Consider the following 23,044-nt stretch of genomic DNA (forward strand, 5'->3'; position numbering starts at 1 on the left):
AGAACATTCAAGAGCACCTTTGGAAATGTAGGCAAAAAGGGAACGAGAATACAGATAATCCGAAAACTATATTTAATAAAGTCGAATATATACCATGCGCCACATTCCGTGTCTTACAAAGAGAACACACATTCTTTTTTCTGTCACCCGAAGTCCATCTATAAACTCGCTCACCTGTTACAAAATCTTGATTTCTCAAAGCAGAAAAATTTGTGGACCATCTTCTCTGACCTTAAAACCAATCAAGGAATCAATGTGTCAAGATTAGCTTACAAAGTTCAGCTGCCGGAATGTTAAAGGAATCATTCTTAAATAACAGTTGGATTGAGGAGGAAATCAAAGCAGCAGTTATAGACCATGAAGAAATCAGGAGAGGACTGGGGATGTAGTGCAGGGTCAGAGCACTTGCTAGCATGCAAGGTGCCAGGGGTTTGATTACCTGCATTGCTGGGGGAAGGGGGAAAGAAATTGATGACAAATGTCAGTTGCCAATGGTGGTGTACCCAAGTGTCCGGGATGGGGCACAGCACACTGGGCCCTTCCACACTCCTCTCTGATCTTCCCGTCTCTGTCCACCAGATTGGGCTGTTCATCAGCTATGACAATGCCACTAAGCAGCTGGACACAGTCTATGACATCACCCCTGAGCTGGCCCAGGCATTTCTGCAGAGAATCAGCTCCTCCGGCTTTGACGTGAGGAACGCCTCGACCATCCACAGGCAAGGGGGGTGGGTGCTGGGCCCTCTGAGCTTTCTCCCAAGACACAATCTTCTTTTCTCATAGTTAAGCTAAACTTTTTTTCTCAACACACGTCCAAATCCTTTCCCTGGGTCTGGCTGCTTTCCTGTACCCATGTCCGATTGTCAGTCTCTCTAGGAGGGTGGAGCCAGGTTGATGGCGATCAACCAGGTGCTCTGGCCTTGCTGAGTGGATAGTCTTCCTATGAACCCCAAAGGCATTCATTAATGAAAGAGAACTCAGTATCCACCAGGACTGCTTGTCATTTGCTATACCTCTTCTTTAACTTTCACATTCATCCTCGTTCATTCCATTCATCATATTTATCTTGATGTGCTATGATGAACAAAGCAAGTCTCTCATTTATTAAAAGTTCAATGAGGCATCCTGTACAGTAGTACAGAGTGTACACTGCCCAACTGTATGCAGCAGCCTTACAGAGAAGTGAAATAACTTACAGGAGATCAAATATCTGATTAGAATATGGCTTCTAACTTCAGTTGGCCTGAATGTATGCTCTTAACCAGTGGATAGGTTTTTCTTTGTGTGTGTGGGGGTTACCAGGGATCGAAGGGGTCCTCAACCACTGAGCCACATCCCCAGCCCTGTTTTGTATTTTATTTAGAGACAGGGTCTCACTGAGTTGCTTAGTGTCTTGCTTTTGCTGAGGCTGGCTTTGAACTCACGATCCTCCTGGCTCAGCCTCCTGAGCTGCTGGGATGACAGATGTGTGCCACCTTGCCAGGCACCACTGGATGTTTTGCTCCCAGTTAGACCAGGATTGAATCCTTCTGCCCTAGACTATTCTGCCTGCTGGTTTTTCTTTCTTTTTCTTCTGAAATCTTTGCATCATCCAGGTAAGTAAATAAGGATTTTGGAAGCAGACTCTCCTTCTGGGTGGATGAACCCCGTATGTCCGTGTGGAAAGCAGGCAGTTCTCGGTGGCTAGTTCAGGAGGTGAGATGACTTAGTTGGATGGATCTAGATAGAAGTCCCAGCTCCCTTATTTGCCTTGGGCAAGTCACTTAATCTGAGTCTCAGTTTGCCCATCTATGGGATGGGACTGATGAGGACTCCTACCTGTAGGACTGTTGCAATAGATGACTCAGGTAAAGGCTCAGTCCAACACCTGGTGAGCAGTAGCTGCCGGGATCCTGACCCTTTTGGTTTGGACTGGGGTGGGTGTGGTGGCAGCCCCCCCAGCTCTGAGCCCTCTGCTAGTATCCCTCATCTTCTCACGCAGGTTGGGGCTGCTGGTTTGTTTCTACGATGACCTGGAGCTGCTGGACGCCGCCCTGGCCCAAGTCCTCCTTCACCAGATGATCAAGTGCAGCCACCTGCGGGGCTTCCAGGCTGCAGTTCAGAAGGTGCCGGTGGGATGCAAGGCCCTGGGGCTTCTGCCTCAGTTTTACCAGCCAGAGGAATGGGGAGAACAGCCTTGCCTGGTCTTGGAGAGAACACTGGTAGTGTTGTTAACCAGGATCTAAACCCAGCCACTCAAATGGTGTCTCACGTCCTGGGATGAGTGTAACATGGGAGAGAGTGACGTTAAACAGCCTAGGGAAGAACCTTGGAAAGATGGAAATTCAATCAGAGCAGCCACATCCGGCCTGCATGAGCTTCAAGATCACCTGGGGATCTTCAATGCAGATCCTGGTTCAGGAGGTCTGGGGCGGGGCCTGTGTTTCCAACCAACTCCAGGTGCAAGAGCTACTGGAATGGTTCTTGATGAGTATCAGCCTCTCCAGGCCCACCCCCCAGACTCTGAGGTTACCGGCCTGGGACGGGGGTGGTTTCAAAGCTCTGCGGGTGATTCCAACCCAGCCAGGATCAAGAACCCTGGGTGGTGGGGTTTTAGTTATTGAGCTCCTACACCAGGCTCAGGACAAATTAGCAAGTGAGGGTGGGTTTGTTTCCTCTCTGCTCATCTCTCTCTTCTTTCATCCATTCAGATCTCAATCTCTTCACTTCCTTTGGTCCTTTCCAATTTTTGTTATTGAAAAGATGGCATGAAAATAATGTTAAAGACATGTTTATCAAGTCATCAATAATTTTACATAGCAGTTTTTCACACATGATCCTTTTGAAATCTCCAATCCCACTTTTTTTTGGTAGTATTAGGGACTGAACCCAGGGGTGCTCTACCACCGAGCTACATCCCCAACCCTTTATATATGTATTTTTAAAATTTGTGACAGGGTCTTGCTAAATTGCCCAGGAGGGCCTTGAAATTGTGATCTTCTGCCTCAGCCTCCTGAGTTGCTGGGATTACAGGTGTGGGTGTCTGCGCCCCGCCCCAATCACAGCGGACAGGTCACATTAGATCATCAGTCTTGGTCAATGCATACTTTTCAAGGAAAAGAAATCCTCAAGCAAACTCCAACAAAAATAAGAATCAATGTATTTTATGTCCACAGGGATAATTGTGGCAGCCCTGACCAAAAAGGTCAAATACATTTAGATATGGAGGAACACTTTGGGATCACTTAACTCTGTAGTTCTCAAACTTGAGGGTGCATCAGAATTAGTGGGCAGGCTTGTTAAAGTAAGGTTGCTGGGCCCCATGCCCAGAGTCTGATTTGGCAGGTCTGGGTTGGAACTTATTCCTAATAAGTTCCCTGGTGCTGCTGCGGCTGGCCAAGGACCACACTTAGAGAACCACTTCTAGGGAAGGGGGACCTGCTAAAATTGAGAGAAGCCAGGCACAGCCACGGAGGGTCCTTCTACTTCACTCTTCTGCCCCCCAGTGGCCATTTTAATATTGCATGGACCAGTCTCGTGCACCTGTTGGAAATGGACATATTGTAATAAATTCTGGTGTTAAAATCTGCACGGCTCTCATTTTCTGGCACGGAGGTTTTGCTACAGTTGGCGAGTTTCCTTACCAGAAGCAATTGAGACACACATACGACTATAACTAGGCAGGCATATTGCAATAATATAATTATTAAAATGATCATAGACTTGTACAAAGATGTACAAGATATAATTTTAAGTGAAAAACATACAACAGAAAATTATACTTCTGTTCATATTATAGCTCTGTAAAAACTCCATGCTGTCTTTATAAAGGCACAGGGAGACTTGGAAGGATATACACCCAACTACTAATCATAGTTTCCTCACCTTTCTTTCTTTTTCTGGTGCTGAGGATTGAACCCAGAGCCTTGTGTTCTTTGTACAAGTGCTCTACCACTGAGCCACTGGGTCACTCCAGCCCCAGACTTATTTTTAAGAGGTAGGATTTTTTAGACCACTAGAACTTTCTTGTACTGTTGAGAATTATTTGGACACAGATTATATATCATCATGAAAAAGGCCCCAGATAGTTTACAAAAGAAAAACAGCTATATATATATATATATATATATATATGTTTATAGACACAGAGTTCAAGGTCAGAAAAGGAAAATAAAATCTACAAGAACGCAGTGGAATTGTAAGGGAGCAAAATTCCTTTCTGCTATGCTTTCAGGTTGATTTACTGACACATTAATATTCAAATGAAGCCCAATTTGAATTTCCAGCATGAAAGCCACTGCCTGTGGAGGTGGGGGGGTGCTGTGTCACTGGACAAGGCAGGAGTCTCTTTTCCTCCTGGTCTCTGGTACAGAGGCTTAGATGGGGCAGGATGGGGGATGGATGAGGCTTAGATGGGGCAGGATGGACTCCGTATGCCCAGGACACAGTCAGAGGGAGACACTGCCCTGCTTGATGTCCATGCTCATTTCAGACTGCTCTCCTTCTAGCTCAAAGCTGACCTCCTGGGTATTGCCACCGAGAACCGGACCCTCAACGAGACCCTGGGCTCTTTGTCGGATGCGGTCGTGGGTTTGGCCTGCAGCCAGCTGGAATCCCTCTCCCCGGAGGCCGTGCACAGTGCCATCGCCACCCTCAACCAGGTCTCAGGCTGGGCCAAGAGCCAGGTCATCATCTTGTCTGCCAAATACTCAGCCCATGAAAAGGTGAGCTGGAAATTTTAACTTTTCCTGAGTGCCCTAAGACTCAAGAACTAGTGTATCTATCAGCTCAGGCTGCCATAACAAAACACCAGAGTCCAGGAGACATCAAAAACACAAATTCAGTCTGAAGGCTGGAAAGTCCAAGGTCAAGGTATAGGCAAGGTAGTTTTTATTCTGAGGCCTCTTCTCTTGGCTTGTGGGTAGCTGCCATCTTGTCATGTGCTCACATGAGTTCCATGACAGCAAGCTCTCTGTGTACCTTGTTTTTTTTTTTTTTTTTTTTGGTGGTATTGGGAATGAACCCAGGGCCTCACACATGCTAGGCAGGTGCTCTACCACTGAGCTACACCCCTAGCGCTCTGGCATCCTTTCTATAAGGGCACTAATCCCATTGGTTCAGGGCCCCACCTAACTCTATCTCATCTAATCCTAGTTACCACCCAAGGCCCAACCACTCAATACCATCCCGTTGGGGGTAATGGCTTCAACATATGAATTTTGTGGGGACTCATTCTGCCTATAACAGCCAGTTATGTATACACAGCAGGAATAATCAATCCGTGAGAATACTCAGGAGGTCTCCCTAGGGCGGAATCCTCACTGTGCCCCTTACTAACAAACAGTGTGACATTGGGCAGTTGCTTAACTTTGCCTTGCCTCAGTTTCTTTACTTCTAAAATGGGGATAAAGTAGAGCCTACCCCACCTCATTGCTGCAAATGTTATGTGATGTGACCCACATACAGATGTTTGAGCATCAGGTGACATAATGGAGCATGAACTCTGTGAGTTAGTGATCACTGAGTTGTTGGTCCTCATCCTGGGATCGGGGATGAAGTTATTTTATTCTAGCTTTGGGCTGCAGAGAAGGGCGGTCAGGGCAGGAAGTCTTAGCCATGCTCTAGCTGGGGATGGAAAATGGATGTTTTTTTTCCCCCACATTTTTTTGATGCATTATAGTTACACATAATGGTGGGATTCATCGTTACACATTTGTATGTGCACACAGCATAACTATAATTTGGCCAATATGATTCTCCAGGATTTCTCCCTTCTCTCCCCTCCTCCCTCTCTCTGGTCCTTTTCTGCTACTGATCTCCCTTCCATTTTCATGAGATCCACCCTCCATCTTTCTTTTCCTTTCCTCTCTAGTTTCCCACATATGAAAGAAAACATATAACCCTTGACTTTCTGAGTTTGGCTTACTTCACTTAAGTTTCTCAAGTTCCATCCATTTTCCTGCAAATGATACAATTTCATTCTTCTTTATCCCTGAATAAAACTCCACGGTGTATATAGACCACATTTTCTCTATCCATTCATCCAATGATGGACACCTAGGCTGGCTCCATAGTAGGGTTGTTGTGAATTGGACTGCTCTAAACATGGCTGTGCTTGTATGTCTACAGTACTCGGACCTCACTTCACAAATGGAACTTTTTTGGGGGTTGGGTAGGAGTAACTAGTCTCCCTGTGCTGGGTCCAGTTGAAAGGGCTTCAGACTCCAGAGACTTTTAGAGAACTTGAAAGGTTTTACTTTCTTTGGAGACAGTAAGAAACTCTCCTCTCCACAGAGAATAACTGAAGGAAAAAGGTATGTCTCTGATTATTTGGAAAACCATTTGCTAGGCTTGCTGGAAAGGAGGGGAGGAGGCACGCATGATTTCTGGTAGGATGGGTAGGTCCATCATATTTCCCATCAAACACTGGACTTGTATCCTGAAAATTTTTTATTCCCACTCAAAGCGTCTGCACAGAGATTGACTAGTATGGGGATTTGGCAAGGCAGATGCCTGTCCAGTGACAAGTGAATGGTCTCCAGCTCCTGTGAGTGGGGGCGGGGACTGGGTAACACTGAGAACTCCTGCCTCGGGGGAGGCTGATCCTCTGCCCTTGATAATTGTGCCCAGGTAGAATGTGAGCCCTGTATTGTCTATGTTCAGATTGTTTTGTTTAAAAAAAAAAAATCCAGGAGTTCAAATCTGTATGCATATGGGAGTTCTTCCTATAAATTTAACTAAAAAAAACAATTTTTAAATGTTGTCAATTAGTTCAAATTAAACACACACTCATAGGCCATTTATTTGTTCCATGCGCTTAAACAGCATAGTAATTCCCCTAGTGTAGCCCTGATCATGTGCCTCGTATTTTTTTTTTTTAAATTAACTAACTAATTAAATTTTTTGTGGTACTGGGGACTGAACCCAGAGGCTCTTTACCACTGAGCTTTTTAAATTTTTATTTTGAGACTGGGTCTTGCTAAGTTGCTGAGGCTGGCTTCGAACCTGCGATCCTCCTGCTGCAGCCTCCTAAGTTGCTGGGTTTGCAGGTGTGGGCCACTCCAGCTGCCTTGGGTTTGGATAGTTGATACTCTTTCTGGTTAGATAGGGGGGCAGTCTCTGATCACAGCGTCTGTCTTGCTCGCCGTGCGTCCCATGGGGTTGCCCATTCATACCTGGCATGCAGAAGGGGTGGGTGAGCATCTGGGAGAGGAGAGGCCAGAGTGGCACCTCACCCTGGTGGCGGGTCCCCTACCAGGTGCTGTCCTTCTACAATGTCAGCCAGATGGGTGTGCTGCTGGCAGGGGTTGCCACCCAGGACTTCTACAGCATGGACCGCAAAGACCTCCTGCAGGTCCTGAGAAGCACCATCTCCCAGCACCTGTCTGATTTGTCGCCTGCCCAGCAGCAAGGTGTCCTGAACAAGGTGAGGTGAAGACAGGTGGCTGCTCCCCTGTTGGGTGGCTCACAGAGGATGTGGTTTTGGGGTTTTGCGAGTGGGTTGTGACTCTAGACCCTCCCTTCAGGGCTGAGATTATCTCATTCACTGGTGTCCAGGGTAGTTCTGAGCCCAGAAGATGCCTTCTCCTGATGGCTGTCCTCCCTCCTTCCTAGAAGGGCTCTGCTGGCCACGCCATAGTTCTCTCCAGACCCTTGCTCTCCCTAGCCTGTCTAATCCAGAAAACATTTTAAAAGCCAGGTTTCTTGATCTATTAATGTGTTTAAAAATTGGTTTTCCAAGCCTAAAAACGATGCCTGAAGTTCAGAGTGCTTCTGAAAGCCTTTTCCATGGTCCAAAGTCAAGTTGTTATGCCTTTCTCAATTGAAGGAGGTCTCCAGAGGGGTTTTCTGGGTTTTCATCTTGCACTAAAGACCTTCACATCCAGTTGCAAAATCTGTTAAGAAACCCCTCCCCCTTGCAGATAGCAGTAGCATGCCTGGTTAAAATAAAGAGTGGATTCTGGAATAACCCCAACTTGGACTTGAATCTCACTTACCCACTTTCCACCAATCACTTCTAAGCCTCCGTCTTCCTACCTGTAAATGGGAATAATGAAAGTCCCTACTTCATAGGGTTGCTAGCAGATCCCATGGATTTTTTTTTTTTTTGCCCACGAAGCCATATCTAGTTCGTACCCAAATCTCAGGCACTTCTTATCAGATCATTCCTCTGTCTTCTCACTTTGGGCAGATGATTAAAGTAGACGACACCACTTCAGGCATTGTGGAGATACAAGGGACTTTCTTTAAGGAAGTGTCTCTCTTTGATTTACGGAGGGAATCCCAATTCAACTCTTCAATCCTGAAGGAGAAGGAGCTTCGAAGGAGCCAGGTACCATATTTCACCACATAATCGTCACCACCATATAATATTGTCATACCTTATTTTTTTCAGCCCCCAAATTGATTTATAACCTTTCATCATGTAATCATTGCACGATATAATTCTGTTCCTTGTGCTGCTTAAAAGGTGAACAGAGCAGCAGGGTATCCACCAGGGGCATATGGATGCACATTTGTCTTCCGGTGCACTGTGAGCCACAAACCCTGAATTCTCAGTGCATTATATTGTCAGTAGTTTTCCAAAAATTGACTTGCATGGTTTGTTTAAAGCCCCGTAGTACTAAACACACAAAAGTTGCAGACAGTCAACATATTTTGCACAAGTGGTGTTGAGGCTGGTGAGTCAGGTAACAAAACCAGCGTTAGTGGCACAGAATCTTTGGACACAGGATTAAAATTTGTAAGCCCCAACTTTGCAACACAGTAGTCAGTTTTCAAAGTGTACTATTTCAACTGGCATGCACCAATCAGTAGCAACTAATGCGTTATCTTTGTTGATTTGACCTATTCCATTTTACCGTCTATTCATGAGTATTCTGTGCATCCAAATCTTGCACCAAAGACAATTTAGTAATAAATGATTTCTCAATAACACCAGCACCGCTTTCTTAAAAAAGCTTCCCATAAAGATTATGCCTCACTTTTGGGGCAAAATAAATAAATAAATAAATAAAGTTGGCATCAAAACCTGTTATGATCATGCAGTAGAACATGTTATGGCCACAATCCCTGCAGCTCGATCCTGTATTTCTGACTGTCCATCTTGTGGGAGTATTCTTTAATTTGGAAAAAGCAATTTATTTCTGTGGGATTCAACCCTGGAGGCAGAATAGTGTAGTGTTAAGAAGTGAGACCAGATCTGGATCCCATTTATTTTATTAGCTTTGGGGAAACTACTTCTCCCTACATGGCCTCAGTCTTCCCATGTGCAAAATGTGGGTGATTTCTCATAAGGATCAGTGACACACGTCTCACGGCTCACAAGCATGGGTTGTAAATATTAGCAGATTGTATGTTTATTATATACTGTGAGCTCTGAGACCAGGAGGGCAGGATGGCACTATTGAGGTTGAGGTATAGCTGTAGGACTTTCTCTGACTTCCTGCTCATTCACTCCTGAAAGGTTTATTGAGCACATGCTGGGTGCTGCTCACAGCCCTGGGAGTACAGAAGTGAATAAAACAGACAAAAATCCCCATCTGTCCTGGGAATCTTGCTCACATGTTTGGATGATATTATGGTGACCAATTGCTATGTATCCAACAGCTGCCAAATTCAGTGGCCAGGGCCACTCATTCTATTTTGGAAAGTACATCCTGCTGCAGGTACTTCAAGATATATATATATATATATATATTTTTTTTTTCTTTTTCTTTTTTTCCCAGCAATAAGTTGATGGAGTTGTTATTTCCTGAGATGGGGAGGATGGTAGGAGAATCCCGGAAGCTGACCTTGTGCCCTTGGAAATCTCTGGGACCACACACACACACAGAGCCCAGAACTTTCCTCCCCCCCTGCTCCTTTTGCCTGGGCATTTAGGATACTTTAAGATCCTTAGCTACTGTGTCACAGAAGCCTCATTTGATGCTAGCTCATAATTTACTCTGTTTGGGGAATTATGCTCAAAGTTTCAGAGTCTATAAAATAGACAAATGTCATACTTGATCCTGTCTGCGAGTTAGGTATTCTGTAAAATTACATTCCTTAAAACAAATGTCTCCCCTGCCTGCTCAGAGTTGCTCTCCTGGAGTGCTCATCGGGGAGGGTTTCAGGCAAGTGTGTGCCGCCTGCAGTTCTTTATTGATGGCTCTTTCTAGACGGTGCTGGTCTATTCATTTGCTTTTGTTCTGGGATACCCTGTGCTCAGGACTAGCAGGTGGGCATGCCAAAAGAGGCCACAGAGAGTCCTCCACAGGTCTGTGGCCTCCCTCTGCACAGGAAGTCATTCTCCAGCCCTGCTCCTGATTCACCCTTTAAAGCACAGGCTCTGGAATTACTCTGACACCCTTTCAAATTCCTGCTTGGCCACTTAGCAGTTGTATGGTCCTGGATTAACAACCCGTTGGGCCTCCTTTGCCCATCTGTGCGATGGGTCAGAGTGCCTTCCCTACAGGGCCTCAGGGCCTCGCAGTACTGGGCTCCATCAGTGATGTCAATCTCTCTCTTCCCTCAGGCCTTGTTCCTGTACGAGCTCCTGTCAAGGACAACCAAAAGGCCTGAGGAGCTCCTGAGGTAGGGACGCAGCTCAGCCCAGGGCTGGGAGCCCCTGGGAGCTTCCGGCTGAGGAGCTGACTTTCCCAGGAAGGAAGGTTGGACAGTGACATCTGTAGCTTGAGTCACATGGAACCTGCCTTTCTTTTTTTTTTTTTAGTCCTTTTAAATTATAAATGACAGTGGAATGTATTTTGGCATATTATACATACGTGGAGTAAAACTTATTCTAACTGGGATCCTAATATTGTGGTTAAACATGATGCGAAGTTACTCTGGTGCAGTATTCAAATACAAGGCTAGGAAAGTTATGTCCTATTAATTCTATGCCCGTAGAATTTCCAAATTCTATGTCCTGGAATTAATAGGACATAACTGTTTCCTCTCCCCTCCCTTCCCTTTCTTTCCCTATGTCTAATCCGATGGATTTCTATTCTTCTTCTCTCTACCCTCCCTTGATGTGAGTTAACATCCCACATATCAGAGAGAACATTCAGCCTTTGTTTTCTTGGGATTGGCTTATTTCACTTAGCATGATATTCTCCAGTTCCATCCATTTACTGGCAAATGCCATGATTTAATTCTTCTTTAAGGCTGAGTAATATTCCATTGTGCATATGTACCACATTTTTAAAAATTCATTCATCTGTTGAAGGGCACCTATGTTGGTTCCATAGCTTAGCTATTATGAATTGAGCTGCTATAAACATTGATGTGGCTGTGTCACTGTAGTAGGCTGATTTTTAAGTGCTCTGGTATCAAGTGAGGAGTGGGATAGCTGGGTCAAATGGTGGTTCCATTCCAAGTTTTCTGAGAACTATTGATGCTACTTTCCTGAATGGTTGCACCAATTTGCAGTCCCGCCAGCAATGTCTGAGCGTACCTTTCTCCCCACATCCTCGCCAACATTTATTGGAACCTGCCTTCTCTTGCTCCTTCTTCTCGATGTCCCTGTTTCGTTTCTAGTGCTGGTCAGCTGATCAAAGGCATGACCTGTTCACACATTGATCACCTGAGCGCCGACTCCTTCCTGGCCCATTTCCAGTATTTTGAGAACAACCTTTCCTTGCTTTCACTGGATCAGGTAACTGCTGAAGATTGGTTCTGCTTCTAATTCTCTCTCCATCCCCCAATCACTGGACACAGATTGATGGTGGCATCTAAAGATGTTAATGCCAAAATTTTTCAGGTGCAAACAATGACTTGGTGACAAATTTTGAGCCAGGTTTTCTCCAGTTTCCTTTTTAAAAAATTCCAAATAATAACCCAAAGTTTCTAGTTGGTTAATCCATACTCAAATGTGAACCTTAAAATGTGTTTGGAAGATAGATGCTTTTGTATGTTCATGGTCATGGCCTCGTGGGACCAGAGGCAATCCCTCATCTAACATTCTTGTCTTTTCCAGAGAGATCCATGAAAGGGAAATAATGCTCTGAGTATTTTCTTTTTCATTTTCTAAAAGGTCATGGAGACTCTGTAACCCCTTGGGGAGACTAACGGCAGTAACTGACTTTTCACAGTAGCTAAGTTAGTAGCAACTGGCCTTGGGGACAGAGTGTAGGCTTTGAGTGTAAACTGTTGGCTGCAGAGAGTCCCAGGAGAGACAGCCGGTGAATATGTAAAGCATCTTCTCAACTCTGGCCTTGGGTTTTATATCCAAATTAAAAATTTCCAAACAGTGCATTCTCTCCCTACAGAATTGGGAAGCATGAAGCTTGGCGCATAATCCTCTGAGATCATTAGAGGAATATGCAAAGTTTTAATGAAGCCCTGGCATGCCCTTAGAGTCTTTATTCCACCAGTGGCTCTCAAACGGGAGCTTGGATCCGTAGGAGCTTGTATCCACTTTGCGTCGAAGGTTTGTCAAAACCCGGATGAGGCGCAGGGGTGTGGCTCATTAGTGGAGCATGTGCCTCGCATGCAAGGCCCTGGGATCCATCTACAGCTCCACACACACACACACACACAAAAGATTGGGAGTCACTCCTAGAGTTAACTATATCACAGGTCTTGGGTGAAGCCTGAGAATCTGCCTTTCTAATTATTCTTGGTGAGAACCATCAAACCATACTGAAAGTCTTGCTCAGACAGGGAAGCCATGAGGAAATGGGTGGAGATGTCAGGAAGCCCCAAGATGTCCCAGCAGTTGCCCAATGAGATGCTACTTATCCCAGCATCCAGGACCTTCAAATGCCAGTTAATTAGAAAATTTGCCCTTATTGTTTATATTTTTGTTGAAAATTATTTTATGAAATATAAACAATACAGAGGAAGTAAAATTCTCCCAATTTGCCTGAGAGGAGTGGTTCAGGATAGGGTGCTATTCTGCCCCCAAGGCCCTTGTGGCCATATCTGGAGGCACTTTTGGCTATCACAGCTGGGGAGGTGGGATTCTCCTGGCATATAGGGGGTGGAGGCCAAGGATCCGGCTGAACACCCTGCAGGGCACAGCCCCCACAACCAAGAGGTACATGGTCTAACATGTCAATAGACTGAGGTGAGAAACCACAGGTAAGTACAGGAAAAAAAAAAAAAACTTGCACATTGATTTTGAGAGTTTTTTTTTTAAAAGTGTATTAAGCATATTTGTTTGTAATATGAAAAACAAATTAGCATATATTATCCATACTATTCTATAGGTATGTGTACATATATGTTTGTGTACATACATGCGTAGAAATCATATAATATGTGTACGTATGTTATATATTATAATACATATAATAGAATTCTATTATCTGAACATACCAAAATGTATTTAGCCAACTCCCTACTGAAGGACCTTAAGGTCATAGCTCACTTTGCAATTATACCAAGAACTGTGAAGGGTGTGTTCTTACACTTAAGTGTTTGTGTTCACCGCAGTTTCCTCATCCATAACATGGGCACAATAATGGTGTCTGCATTGTAGGGTCCTCCATTACCTAAGTGGACGTGGATACAGCACTTAGAATGGTGCCCAGCACACAGACTGGGCCATCTGTGTTTGCTCTTATTATTATTGGATCAAATTCCTGAACCACTGATCTTTCAGGTTAATTGTCTGGCGTGGAAGTACTGGGAAGTTTCGCGGCCATCCATGCCGCCTTTCCTGTTGGCTGCACTCCCGTAAGTGACCACGGCTCCTACTCTTTCTGGCTCAGCAGTAAGATGGGTGGGTGGGGGGAATCACCTGGGTCCAAGTGACTCTCTCCCCCTGAGTTTTCTTGAGGAAACAGAGGGAGCAAGGAGAGTGTCTTTCACAGCTAAGCCCTGGAGAAGCAGGAATTAAACTCTGAGCCCCACACAGATATGTTAGACAGATGCTCATGCTTTTTCTTTTATTTAAAAACCAAAGAGAAAGCATCTTAAGCCTGAATAAATACCAGTGAAGCAGGTCTCATCTGGGCTGGCCTGACAGCTATGTCCAGGCCCCAGGGGAATTAGGCTTGTAAGCAGTGGGGGCTTCCTGCTTTTCAAACATGGTCTGGACACTGTTTCTCTCCTCTTCTCCTTTGTTATTTCCCTCTACTTTCTTTTGCTGTTGTTGTACTCATTCATTCAAAAAAATACTGAGTGTTTGCCAGGTGTGGTGGCTCACGCCTGTAATCCCAGGAGGTCGGGAGTCTGAGTCAGGAGGATCACAAGTTCAAAGCCAGCCTCAGCAAAAGTGAAGTGCTAAGCAACTCTGTGAGACCCTGTCTCTAAACAAAATACAAAAAGGACTGGGGATGTGGCTCAGTAATTGAGTGACCCTGAGTTCAATCCCTAATACCTACCCCCTCCCCCCAAAAAACCCCCCTAACACTGAGTACTTACTGTGTGCGGGTTCTCAGTGATAGCTAAATACTCTCTTTCTAAGAGCTTACAATCTTATGGGGGCAGTAGACAAATATGAAGTCAATTATAATATTAAGTTGATATTTGGTTGAAATTGACAGAACCTAACTCAAATTGACTCAGGTGATAACAGGGAATTTTTAGTTCAGGCAACTGAAAATTATAGAGATGGACTTCAGGCATGGCTGAATCTAAAGGCTCAAATGATGTCATCTGTCTCTTGGTTCAGTTTTCCTCTGTTAACTGTCAGGCAAGTTCTTTCTCTTCTGCAGCCCCTGGAAGGTTCAAAGTTACATTTTCCTGGCTCATTGTTGGGGAAAAGAGAACTACTTTCTATTCCCATCATTCTCAATAAAAGTCTTGGGTTTGACTCTCATTGGACTTATTAGGGACAATTGTTCTCCTTAAATCAACCAGGCTTGAACTGGTTGACTTAATGGTCCCTTGAACTGGGAGCGAATCACAAGGACTTAGAATGAAAGGGATAGTTTCCCAAGAAAGCCAGGTGTTGTTAGTATTATGGGGAGATGCCTCAGAAAGGACTCTAAGTCGGAATTTCAAATCAAAAGAGAGCTTTATTTACCTAGCCAGGGACTGACACCCACCCCAGAGACTCAGGCTCTGTGGGAAGACAGCAGCTTCCTGGTTTATCTGAAGAGAATATAAGCACAAAAACCATAACTCAGTGACTTGCTTATCGTCATGTAAGCTAGCCAATCACAGAAGTTAAAACATTGGTAAGTGGGACCTGTGGGCTCTAGGCAGGACTGGAATTTTCCAGTCAGCAAGCAAGCAATAAACAGAAGCTGACATAGCATTAGCCCTGCAGTTCAGTTGACCACAGTCCTGGGTTCAAGCAGGTGCTAGACAGTCGCAAGCTGAACTTGGAGGGGGGTCAGCTGGGTGAGAAAGTTTCAGACAGACACTCCAGACACGGGCACAGGGATGTCCTGTCCAGTGCGGGTGAGGCTACAAGGCACTTCAAGGAACACATGGTGTGCATAGCTGCAGAGCAGGCGGAGAGAGAAGGTAGAAAAGCAAGGGGCGTCAGAATATGGAGGACTTTGTATGACCTCTTTTGTGTTTCATTTGTATTCTGGGAGCAGCCACCAGATTTATGCTTCAGAAAGATCATCACTATCACTCAGGGTGGAACACGGGCCTGAGTGGCAGGAGGAAGGCAGTAGAAGGTTATTTCAGTCATGCAGATCTGCACGTAGCTGACTCCCCTACATCTCCACCCTGGCTCCAGCAGGGGCTCTCTGCCTCCCCACCATTGTTCTCTATATTATAGAGCCACCATATTTCCTTCTTATATTTAATCACTAGCTGAAATGACTTGTTTTCTTTCTGTTAAACCTGTTTGGTTCCTGTGTTTCTGCCCTCACCTAGAACTAAGCATCATGAAGTTCACTGCTATATCTAGTGACCAGTGATAGTGCCTGGCATGCAGTATGCTCTGTAGATACTGCTGAATGAATGAATGAATAAATAAAGAAATAAAGAGGATTGCAGGGTGGAAAGACAAGAACAGATTGGAATAATATTAAGGATATAGCAATGACAGGTTGGGAATAAAGGGAAAAGGATCCTGGGGTGGCCCAGAGGAGGAGGAAGATGTTGGGAGGAAGATGTTGGGTCTTTTTTTCATCTTTCCCTGGTTACAGGGAAATTTTAAATTTTTCTTTAATGAGAGAAATGATATATTAAGGAAAAGTATTTTATTGAGTATGATTGAGATTTGGTGAGCTATAAATCATTCTAACAACTGCGATTTTCCCCTGATCTATGGTCAAGGGCTCAAGGGAGGAGATGATAGGATGGGGGCCATTTCTCTCTTTCCATTCTCTCTTGTCTGTATTCCTTACTTTCTATTATATTCTATCCCTTCTCTGTCTCTTACTTTTTCCTTTCTCTTCATTTCCTCTCAGCCAGTCTTTCATTCAATAAATATTTATGGAGAATCCATTCTCTGATCAGTGTTGATGGGGAATAGAAGAGAGGCATGATGGGAAGTCTGTTTCCCACCCCTAGAAGAGAGGCATGATGGGAAGTCTGTTTCCCCCACCCCTAGAAGAGAAGCATGATGGGAAGTGTGCCCCACCCTCCACTAGAAGAGGTACATGATTAGAGGTCTGTTTTCCCACCCCTAGAAGAAGAGCATGATGGGAGCTTTACCCCCTACTCCGCCCTAGAAGAGGTGCATGATGGGTAGGAGCTACCTGCCCCAGGGAGCCACACAGCATCACTGGAAAAGACAGACATTAAAGAGCATCCCCGTGATGAGCTATAGGGCACGTGGACACCAATTTCAGGAGCAAATGCAGGGCAGCCACTGTTTTCCTCTTCTGGTTCTCCCCATCTCTCTCCAGGGCCCGCTTCCTGGCTTCTGTCCCAGCCTCCCGGTGTGCGCCCTTTCTGATCAGCCTGGGCAAGAGTCGACTGGACTCCCTGGTTTCAGATTCCCACAAAAGGGATTTGGTGCTCAGGAAAGTACAACAGTGCCTGGTGAGGAACCTTTCTGGGTCACACTTCACTGGTGTCCCCCTTTTCTGGGTGTCTGTGGTCATCTTGGGAAGGCCTCGTGGGGATCTGGCTGGGTTCTTGAGCCTCCTGTGATGGCTGGAAGTCGGATTGTGGGTCCCAGAGCTGACTCTGGGAGAACACAGTTGCTGGTTGGAACAATCTTGGTGAATGGTTCTGGAGACACCTGTCCCAGGGCCTGAATGAAGGGAGGCCACACTGGAGGATTGGGAAAAGCAGAGTCTACAGAGTTTGGGTTCTAGACATGCCTCTGCCACCTATTGGTTTAGGCATATCACTTCCCCTCCCTGAACCTTGGTTTCCTCATCTGTAAGGTGGGTATAATAGCACATCTCTCAGGGCTTTCTGAAGGGTATGAAATGGAAGGGTATGAAATGGGCACTGCATTTTTTTATTTTAGAATTTTTATTGATTCTTTTTAGTTATACATAACATTAAGATTCATTTTTGAGAGAGAGAGAGAGAGAGAGAGAGAATATTTTAATATTTATTTTTTAGTTTTCGGGGGACACAACATCTTTGTTTGTATGTGGTGCTGAGGATCGAACCCGGGCCGCACGCATGCCAGGCAAGCGCGTTACCGCTTGAGCCACATCCCCAGCCCACATTAAAATTCATTTTGACATATTTATAAAAGTATGGAATATAATTTGTTCTAATTCAGTCCCCAGTACTTTCTCTTTCCCTCCTGTCCTCCCTCCCCTGTTCCCTTCCCTTTACTAATCTGCTATTTATTTAGTTTTTTTTTAAAATTATAGTCTTGTGGATGTACGTGAAGGTGAGGTTCGCTGTGGTATATTCATATATATATATGAAATTTTAAATTTCTATACCTCATCCTTCCTCCTTTCCCTTCATTCCCCTTATCTTTCTTCTATTTTTTTTATTCTTCCTTATTTTGGATTAGCTTCTGCATAATAGTGAAAACATTGGACCTTTGACTTTTTGGGATTGGCTTATTTCACTTAGCATGATAGTCTCCAATTCCATCCATTTACCAGGCATATACCATAATATCATTCTTCTTTGTGGCTCAATAGTACTCCATGGTGTATATGTACCACATTTTCTTTATCCATTCGTCTGTCAAGGGCATGTAGCTTAGTTCCATAGCTTGGCTATTGTGAATTGTGGGCACTGAACTATTGAATGCACAGGGCCTAAGACCAAAACTGACAGTTTCTTTATGTTTAAAATATGGGCCATGTTAGTGCTTTTCTCTTATAGTTATTATGAAAGTGAAATGGATTAAAATTTGTAGATGTTTAGAACAGTGCCTAGCACATAGTATATGCGTAATAAATGTTAGCTATTTTTATCATTTTGAGGAGGAGCTTGGAAAGCATTCAAGTGCCATACAAGCTTTGGAGTACTGATTTTCTTGTTATATACTATTAGTATACTGTTTGTTGGACTGAGCAGTAACAATGACAACAGCCCTCACTTGCTGAGTGCTCAGGAGGCACCATGCTGGGGTTTCCCAGACTTCTGAGACTGCCTCCCTGGGGGGAAATCAGGTCCTGCTCCATCTTTGGAGGTCCATGGCAGAGTGGATGATTCATCCTGGAATCTTGAAGAGGTTTGGAACTGGGAGTATTTTTCAGGGATCATGACCTTGAGCCCTGCTGGATCTCCCAGGAGTTCCACTGGTTGCTTTCAGGATGATTCCATTGCTGATGAGTACACTGTGGACATCGTGGGGAATCTGTTGTGTCATTTGCCAGCGACCATCATTGAAAGAGGCATCTCCCCCAGGGCCTGGGCTGCTGCTCTGCAGGGCCTCAGAGACTGCCCAGACCTCAACCCTGAGCAGAAGGCCGCGGTGAGGCTCAGGCTGCTGGAACAGTGCGGGTGAGAGGGGCAGGGGCTGGGCTTTGGGGAGAAGGTTGTTCTGGGTGAAGGGACACCAATCTTGCCTCTCAAAGGAGAAAGGTTCTAGTTAGGATGAGGTCAGATGTGCTATTAGGATAGTTCTGGAAGTGTGACATTTCTTCCTTTGGCTTTGGGGTCCCTATGAAGCGGGAACAATTGTAACCACCCTGCAGACTTGCCTGGGTGTCACTGACTCAGCTTGGCATGTGGAAGGGACAGTTTTGAAAAGATGGCCCTTGAAAAGGCAAGATGTTGGTATCATGATTTTAAAGACTATTTTTTTTGGGGGGGGGTACTGGGGATTGAATCCGGGGGTGCTCAACCATTAAGCCACACCCCCAGCCCTTTTAAAAAATATTTTTATTTAGAGACAGGGTCTCACTGAGTGGCTTAGGGCCTTGCTAAGGTGCTGAGGCTAGCTTTGAATTTGTGATCCTCCTGCTTCCGCCTCCCAAGCCATCGGGATTATAGGTGTGCGTTACCGCGTCCAGCTTTAAAGACATATTTTAAAGAGTAGTTTTAGGTTTACAGCAAAATTGAGAGGAAGGTATGGAGATTTCTTATACATCACTTATACAGCCCTGTAGCTTCCCCTTTGTTAATATCTCCATTTGGAGCTGCACATTTATTACAGTTGAAGAATTCACGTAGACATCACAATGTTGTCACTAACACCAATATCCACAGATACATTAGGGCTCATTCTTGGGGTTGGGCATTCCCTGGGTTTGGACTAATGTATAATGACATGTATTTACCATGATAGTATCACACAGAGTGTTTTCATGGTCCTGAAAATCCTCTGTTCCACCTACTCATTCCTTCCTTCCCCTCCTTCCTGGTCATCACTGATGGCTTTTCCAGAATGTCATATAGTTGAATCATATGGCCTATCCAGATTGGCTTCTTTCACTTAATAACATGCAGTTAAGGCTCCTCCATGTCTTTTCATGGCCTGGCAGCTCGTTTCTTTTTAGCACTGAATTATATTCCATTGTCTGGATGCGCCACAGTTTATTTATCCATTTGACTACTGAAGGGCATCTTGGCTGCTTCTGAATATTGGCCATTATAAACAGAGCTGCTATAAACATTCATGTGCAGATTGTGTGGTGTGTGTGTATGTGTGTGTGTGTGTGTGTGTAAACAAGTTTTCAGCTCCTTTGGGTAAATACTAAAGTGTGTAATTGCTGGATCATATTGTTAATTTTGTAGGAAACCATCAAACTATCTTTCAAAGTGGCTATACCATTTTGCATTCAATGAAAGAGATGAAAGAGAGTTCCTATTTCTCCACAGTATTGTTATTTTTGTAATAATAATAATTACCATCACCTCCAGGTATGTAAGAACTCCCTGGAGGAAAACAGAGCTCTGCTTTCCTGTAGAGAGTTTCTGAGGGAGGTCAGACATTTGAGTGGGATGCAGCTGTCAGTCAATGCTGAGATGACGAATGCTTGTTTGAGTAATTGTGTCGTGGGTATTGTACTGTTGTGTAGAGTTTAACACCAAGGACTCAGGAGCCAGAATATTTGTTAAAATTTTGCTTCTACCATATACTGTTCGTGTGGCCTGAGAAAACCTCATTTCTCTGCAGTTTAATTTTCACATTTGTAGAATGGGGATAGTTATAGTCCCTGTACGGTGGTTGTGATGATGAAGTGAGTTAATATAGTTATAGAACTTCCAATAGTGCGGGGCACGCAAGTGCTGTGACCACCGTTTTACTACCAGGACTAAGGGAATAGCTGCTATTAGGACAGGTGCAGGTCTTGCTTTCATGGGGCTTATGGTCTAATGGGATAATATTTTTATTTTTTTCTGTGGTGCTGGGGTTTGAACTCAGGGCCTTGTGCATGTGAGGCAAGCACTCTACCAACTGAGCTGTATCCCCAGCCCCTAGTGGGATATTTTTATCAAAGAAATAGGGGTGGGGACTCATTGACAGGTGTTTAGCCTTGATGCTAGAGGGACCCTCACTGCTAATTGGGTAGATCTCCTTAGATATAAAGTAGCACACTTCATGGTAGACATTTTCGCCTCTTTGAGAACAATAGTAGATTCTGGGTCTTTTCAGTTATCCTGCCAAATTCAAAAGAAATGTTTTTCTTGCTGTAAGATAAAACTCTTTCGTGACCTGTGGTTATAGCTCAGTGGTAGAGCACTTGTCTAGCGTGCACAAAGCACTGGGTTCAATCTCTAGCACCATAAGAACAAAAGAGGCGGTTACAATAATTTGAAAAGAACAACAATATCATTACTCTTCTTTGAGAAGGGGGAGGAAGGACACATGGTGATATAAGTGACAGAAACTCAATGATTCAATTCAAACTAAAAAAAGTGGGAATTTGTTGAGTTCAGAAATAGAATGTAATGAGAAAGTCTAGGGGTGGACTTCAGGCACGACTGGATTGGAATCTGTTCCTCCCATTCCTCAGCTTGCCATTCCTTGGTATGGCCCTTATTTTCTCTATTTGGTAATTGGCCTCCAGTATCCTCTTTACTAGGAGTGATTCCAGAAAAGAGAGAGCCACTCTGTTAGGTTCTTCAAAATTTCAAGGGATGATTGGTCAGTCTGTATCACATGCCCTTTATTTATTTATTTATTTGGTCAGTGAAGTGGGACCGTGTGATTGACAGCCTCTCTGGGCATTAAGGACGGGTCTGTTCTTGAAAGTAAAGGATGCTGGGTACAAGGATGTCCATGATGGACGTCCACAATGGACGTCTACCACAATGTGGTGTTTCATTTTGCTGCTTATCATTTCTTTTTAGGCTTCCTCAGAACTGGACGGCTGAGACTACAAAGGACTTGGGACCTTTTCTAGTACTTTTCTCAGGAGATGAATTACGCCCTATTGCTAGAAAGGTACCTCTGTGCTTCATTTGAAGAATTTAAGAAGGTCGAAGGAGTTTGAAGGGGATACCTCACTGGGTTTGCACCCTCTGTGGTTCGGGAAGGTTCTTTTTTTTTTTGCTACAAAGAGGTTAGATGTTTCTCGTTTCATTCTGAGATGCCCAGAGTTCAGGGAAAGGGAGTGAGGTGGCAGCTGAATGACCTCTGGTCCTTTCCATGGCCCTCCAGGCAAATGTGTGCCGCACAGGACCTGCTATGGTCATGCTATCTGTCATTTCATGCGCATGCCCATTCAAGGTCTTGTTCCTTCCAGTGCCATATGCACATGCGCATGGTGTCCAGGGTGTGCAATCACATACGTGAACACCATTAATCCAAAACCAGATCACTGAGCCCAGCACTCTGCTAGGAAAGTCACTAAAGTAACTATCCAAGCTTTAGATAGTTTAGGCCAAGATATGTGCAAAACAAGCACAAATCAGTCACCTTTTGCTGCATATAGAGCCTCATGGTCTCACTGGCATGCAATGATAGCATTTGGTCTGTGGGTCCCTGGGGCAGCCCTCTGTGGAACCCTGTCTTTGGGGCCCTCTCCTCATGGTACAGGTCTGACATTCCAGAAAAAGGAGTGGAAAAGTACAATCATTCTTAAGGCCCAGGCTGGACATTGGCATGCTCTCTTCTGCCACATTCTAACCCCTAAGGCAATTCACATGACTAAGCCCCACCTGGAGGGGCAGGAAGTAATCTCCTGTGGAGATGGAGGGTGGGGAAGGAGTAAATGTTTGCCTGGTTACAGTCAGACCTACCACAAAGCACACCCACACACTCAGACCTGTACCTGCACACGCAGTCTGCACATGAGCGTGCTTAGCAGGGCTTGAGCACAGGCACATTGCCAGGGTCACGCATGCATAGCTCATCTTCTAATGTCTGGTCATAGCAAAATCACCGTCCAGGTGTCCAAACATAAACAGTAGGTGCATAAATATTATATACTGATCCTGTCTTTTAAAAAATCAACTTATGAAATGGAAATCATCCTGTACCAACATGGTGAGATCTCAAAAACAGCGTAGAGTTATGAAAGCCTGAGTTGCAAAAGAATGTGTATAGTAGGATACCAAGGACATGAATAAATACTAGCTAAATTAATTTTAAGCACATGCAGAACAAGTCTATGTATAAGGTAAGTTTAAAAGTGTGCCTGAGAATGGTTAACACCAAATTCAGAGACACTTGTGGGGAAGGAGAGAGGCTGAAGGCTAGGGAGGGACCCATCAGTTGTATCTGTGATGTCTTATTTCTTAAGTTGAATTCTAGATACATGGAGTACATGGGTGTTTTGTTGTATTATTCTGTGTGTGTGTATATATATATATATATATATATATATATATATATATATTTTTTTTTTTT

At 44.5% G+C, this 23,044-nt stretch overlaps 1 protein-coding gene across 1 annotated transcript in view; it reads left to right on the forward strand.

The window, feature by feature from the left end:
- Window positions 1-23,044, forward strand: part of Otoa (otoancorin) — a 76,325-nt gene that overhangs the window by 26,010 nt on the left and 27,271 nt on the right. Inside the window, exons 11-21 of the mRNA XM_048789646.1 lie at window positions 580-728; window positions 1,949-2,105; window positions 4,488-4,703; window positions 7,238-7,405; window positions 8,171-8,311; window positions 10,496-10,554; window positions 11,500-11,617; window positions 13,568-13,641; window positions 16,725-16,860; window positions 18,557-18,747; window positions 21,544-21,637. Of these exons, the coding sequence (XP_048645603.1) occupies window positions 580-728; window positions 1,949-2,105; window positions 4,488-4,703; window positions 7,238-7,405; window positions 8,171-8,311; window positions 10,496-10,554; window positions 11,500-11,617; window positions 13,568-13,641; window positions 16,725-16,860; window positions 18,557-18,747; window positions 21,544-21,637 (1,503 nt within the window). The remainder of the gene's footprint in view (window positions 1-579; window positions 729-1,948; window positions 2,106-4,487; window positions 4,704-7,237; window positions 7,406-8,170; window positions 8,312-10,495; window positions 10,555-11,499; window positions 11,618-13,567; window positions 13,642-16,724; window positions 16,861-18,556; window positions 18,748-21,543; window positions 21,638-23,044) is intronic.

This window comes from Marmota marmota, unplaced genomic scaffold (assembly GCF_001458135.2).
Source record: "Marmota marmota marmota unplaced genomic scaffold, marMar, whole genome shotgun sequence".
In the NCBI taxonomy this organism is placed as follows: domain Eukaryota; kingdom Metazoa; phylum Chordata; class Mammalia; order Rodentia; family Sciuridae; genus Marmota; species Marmota marmota.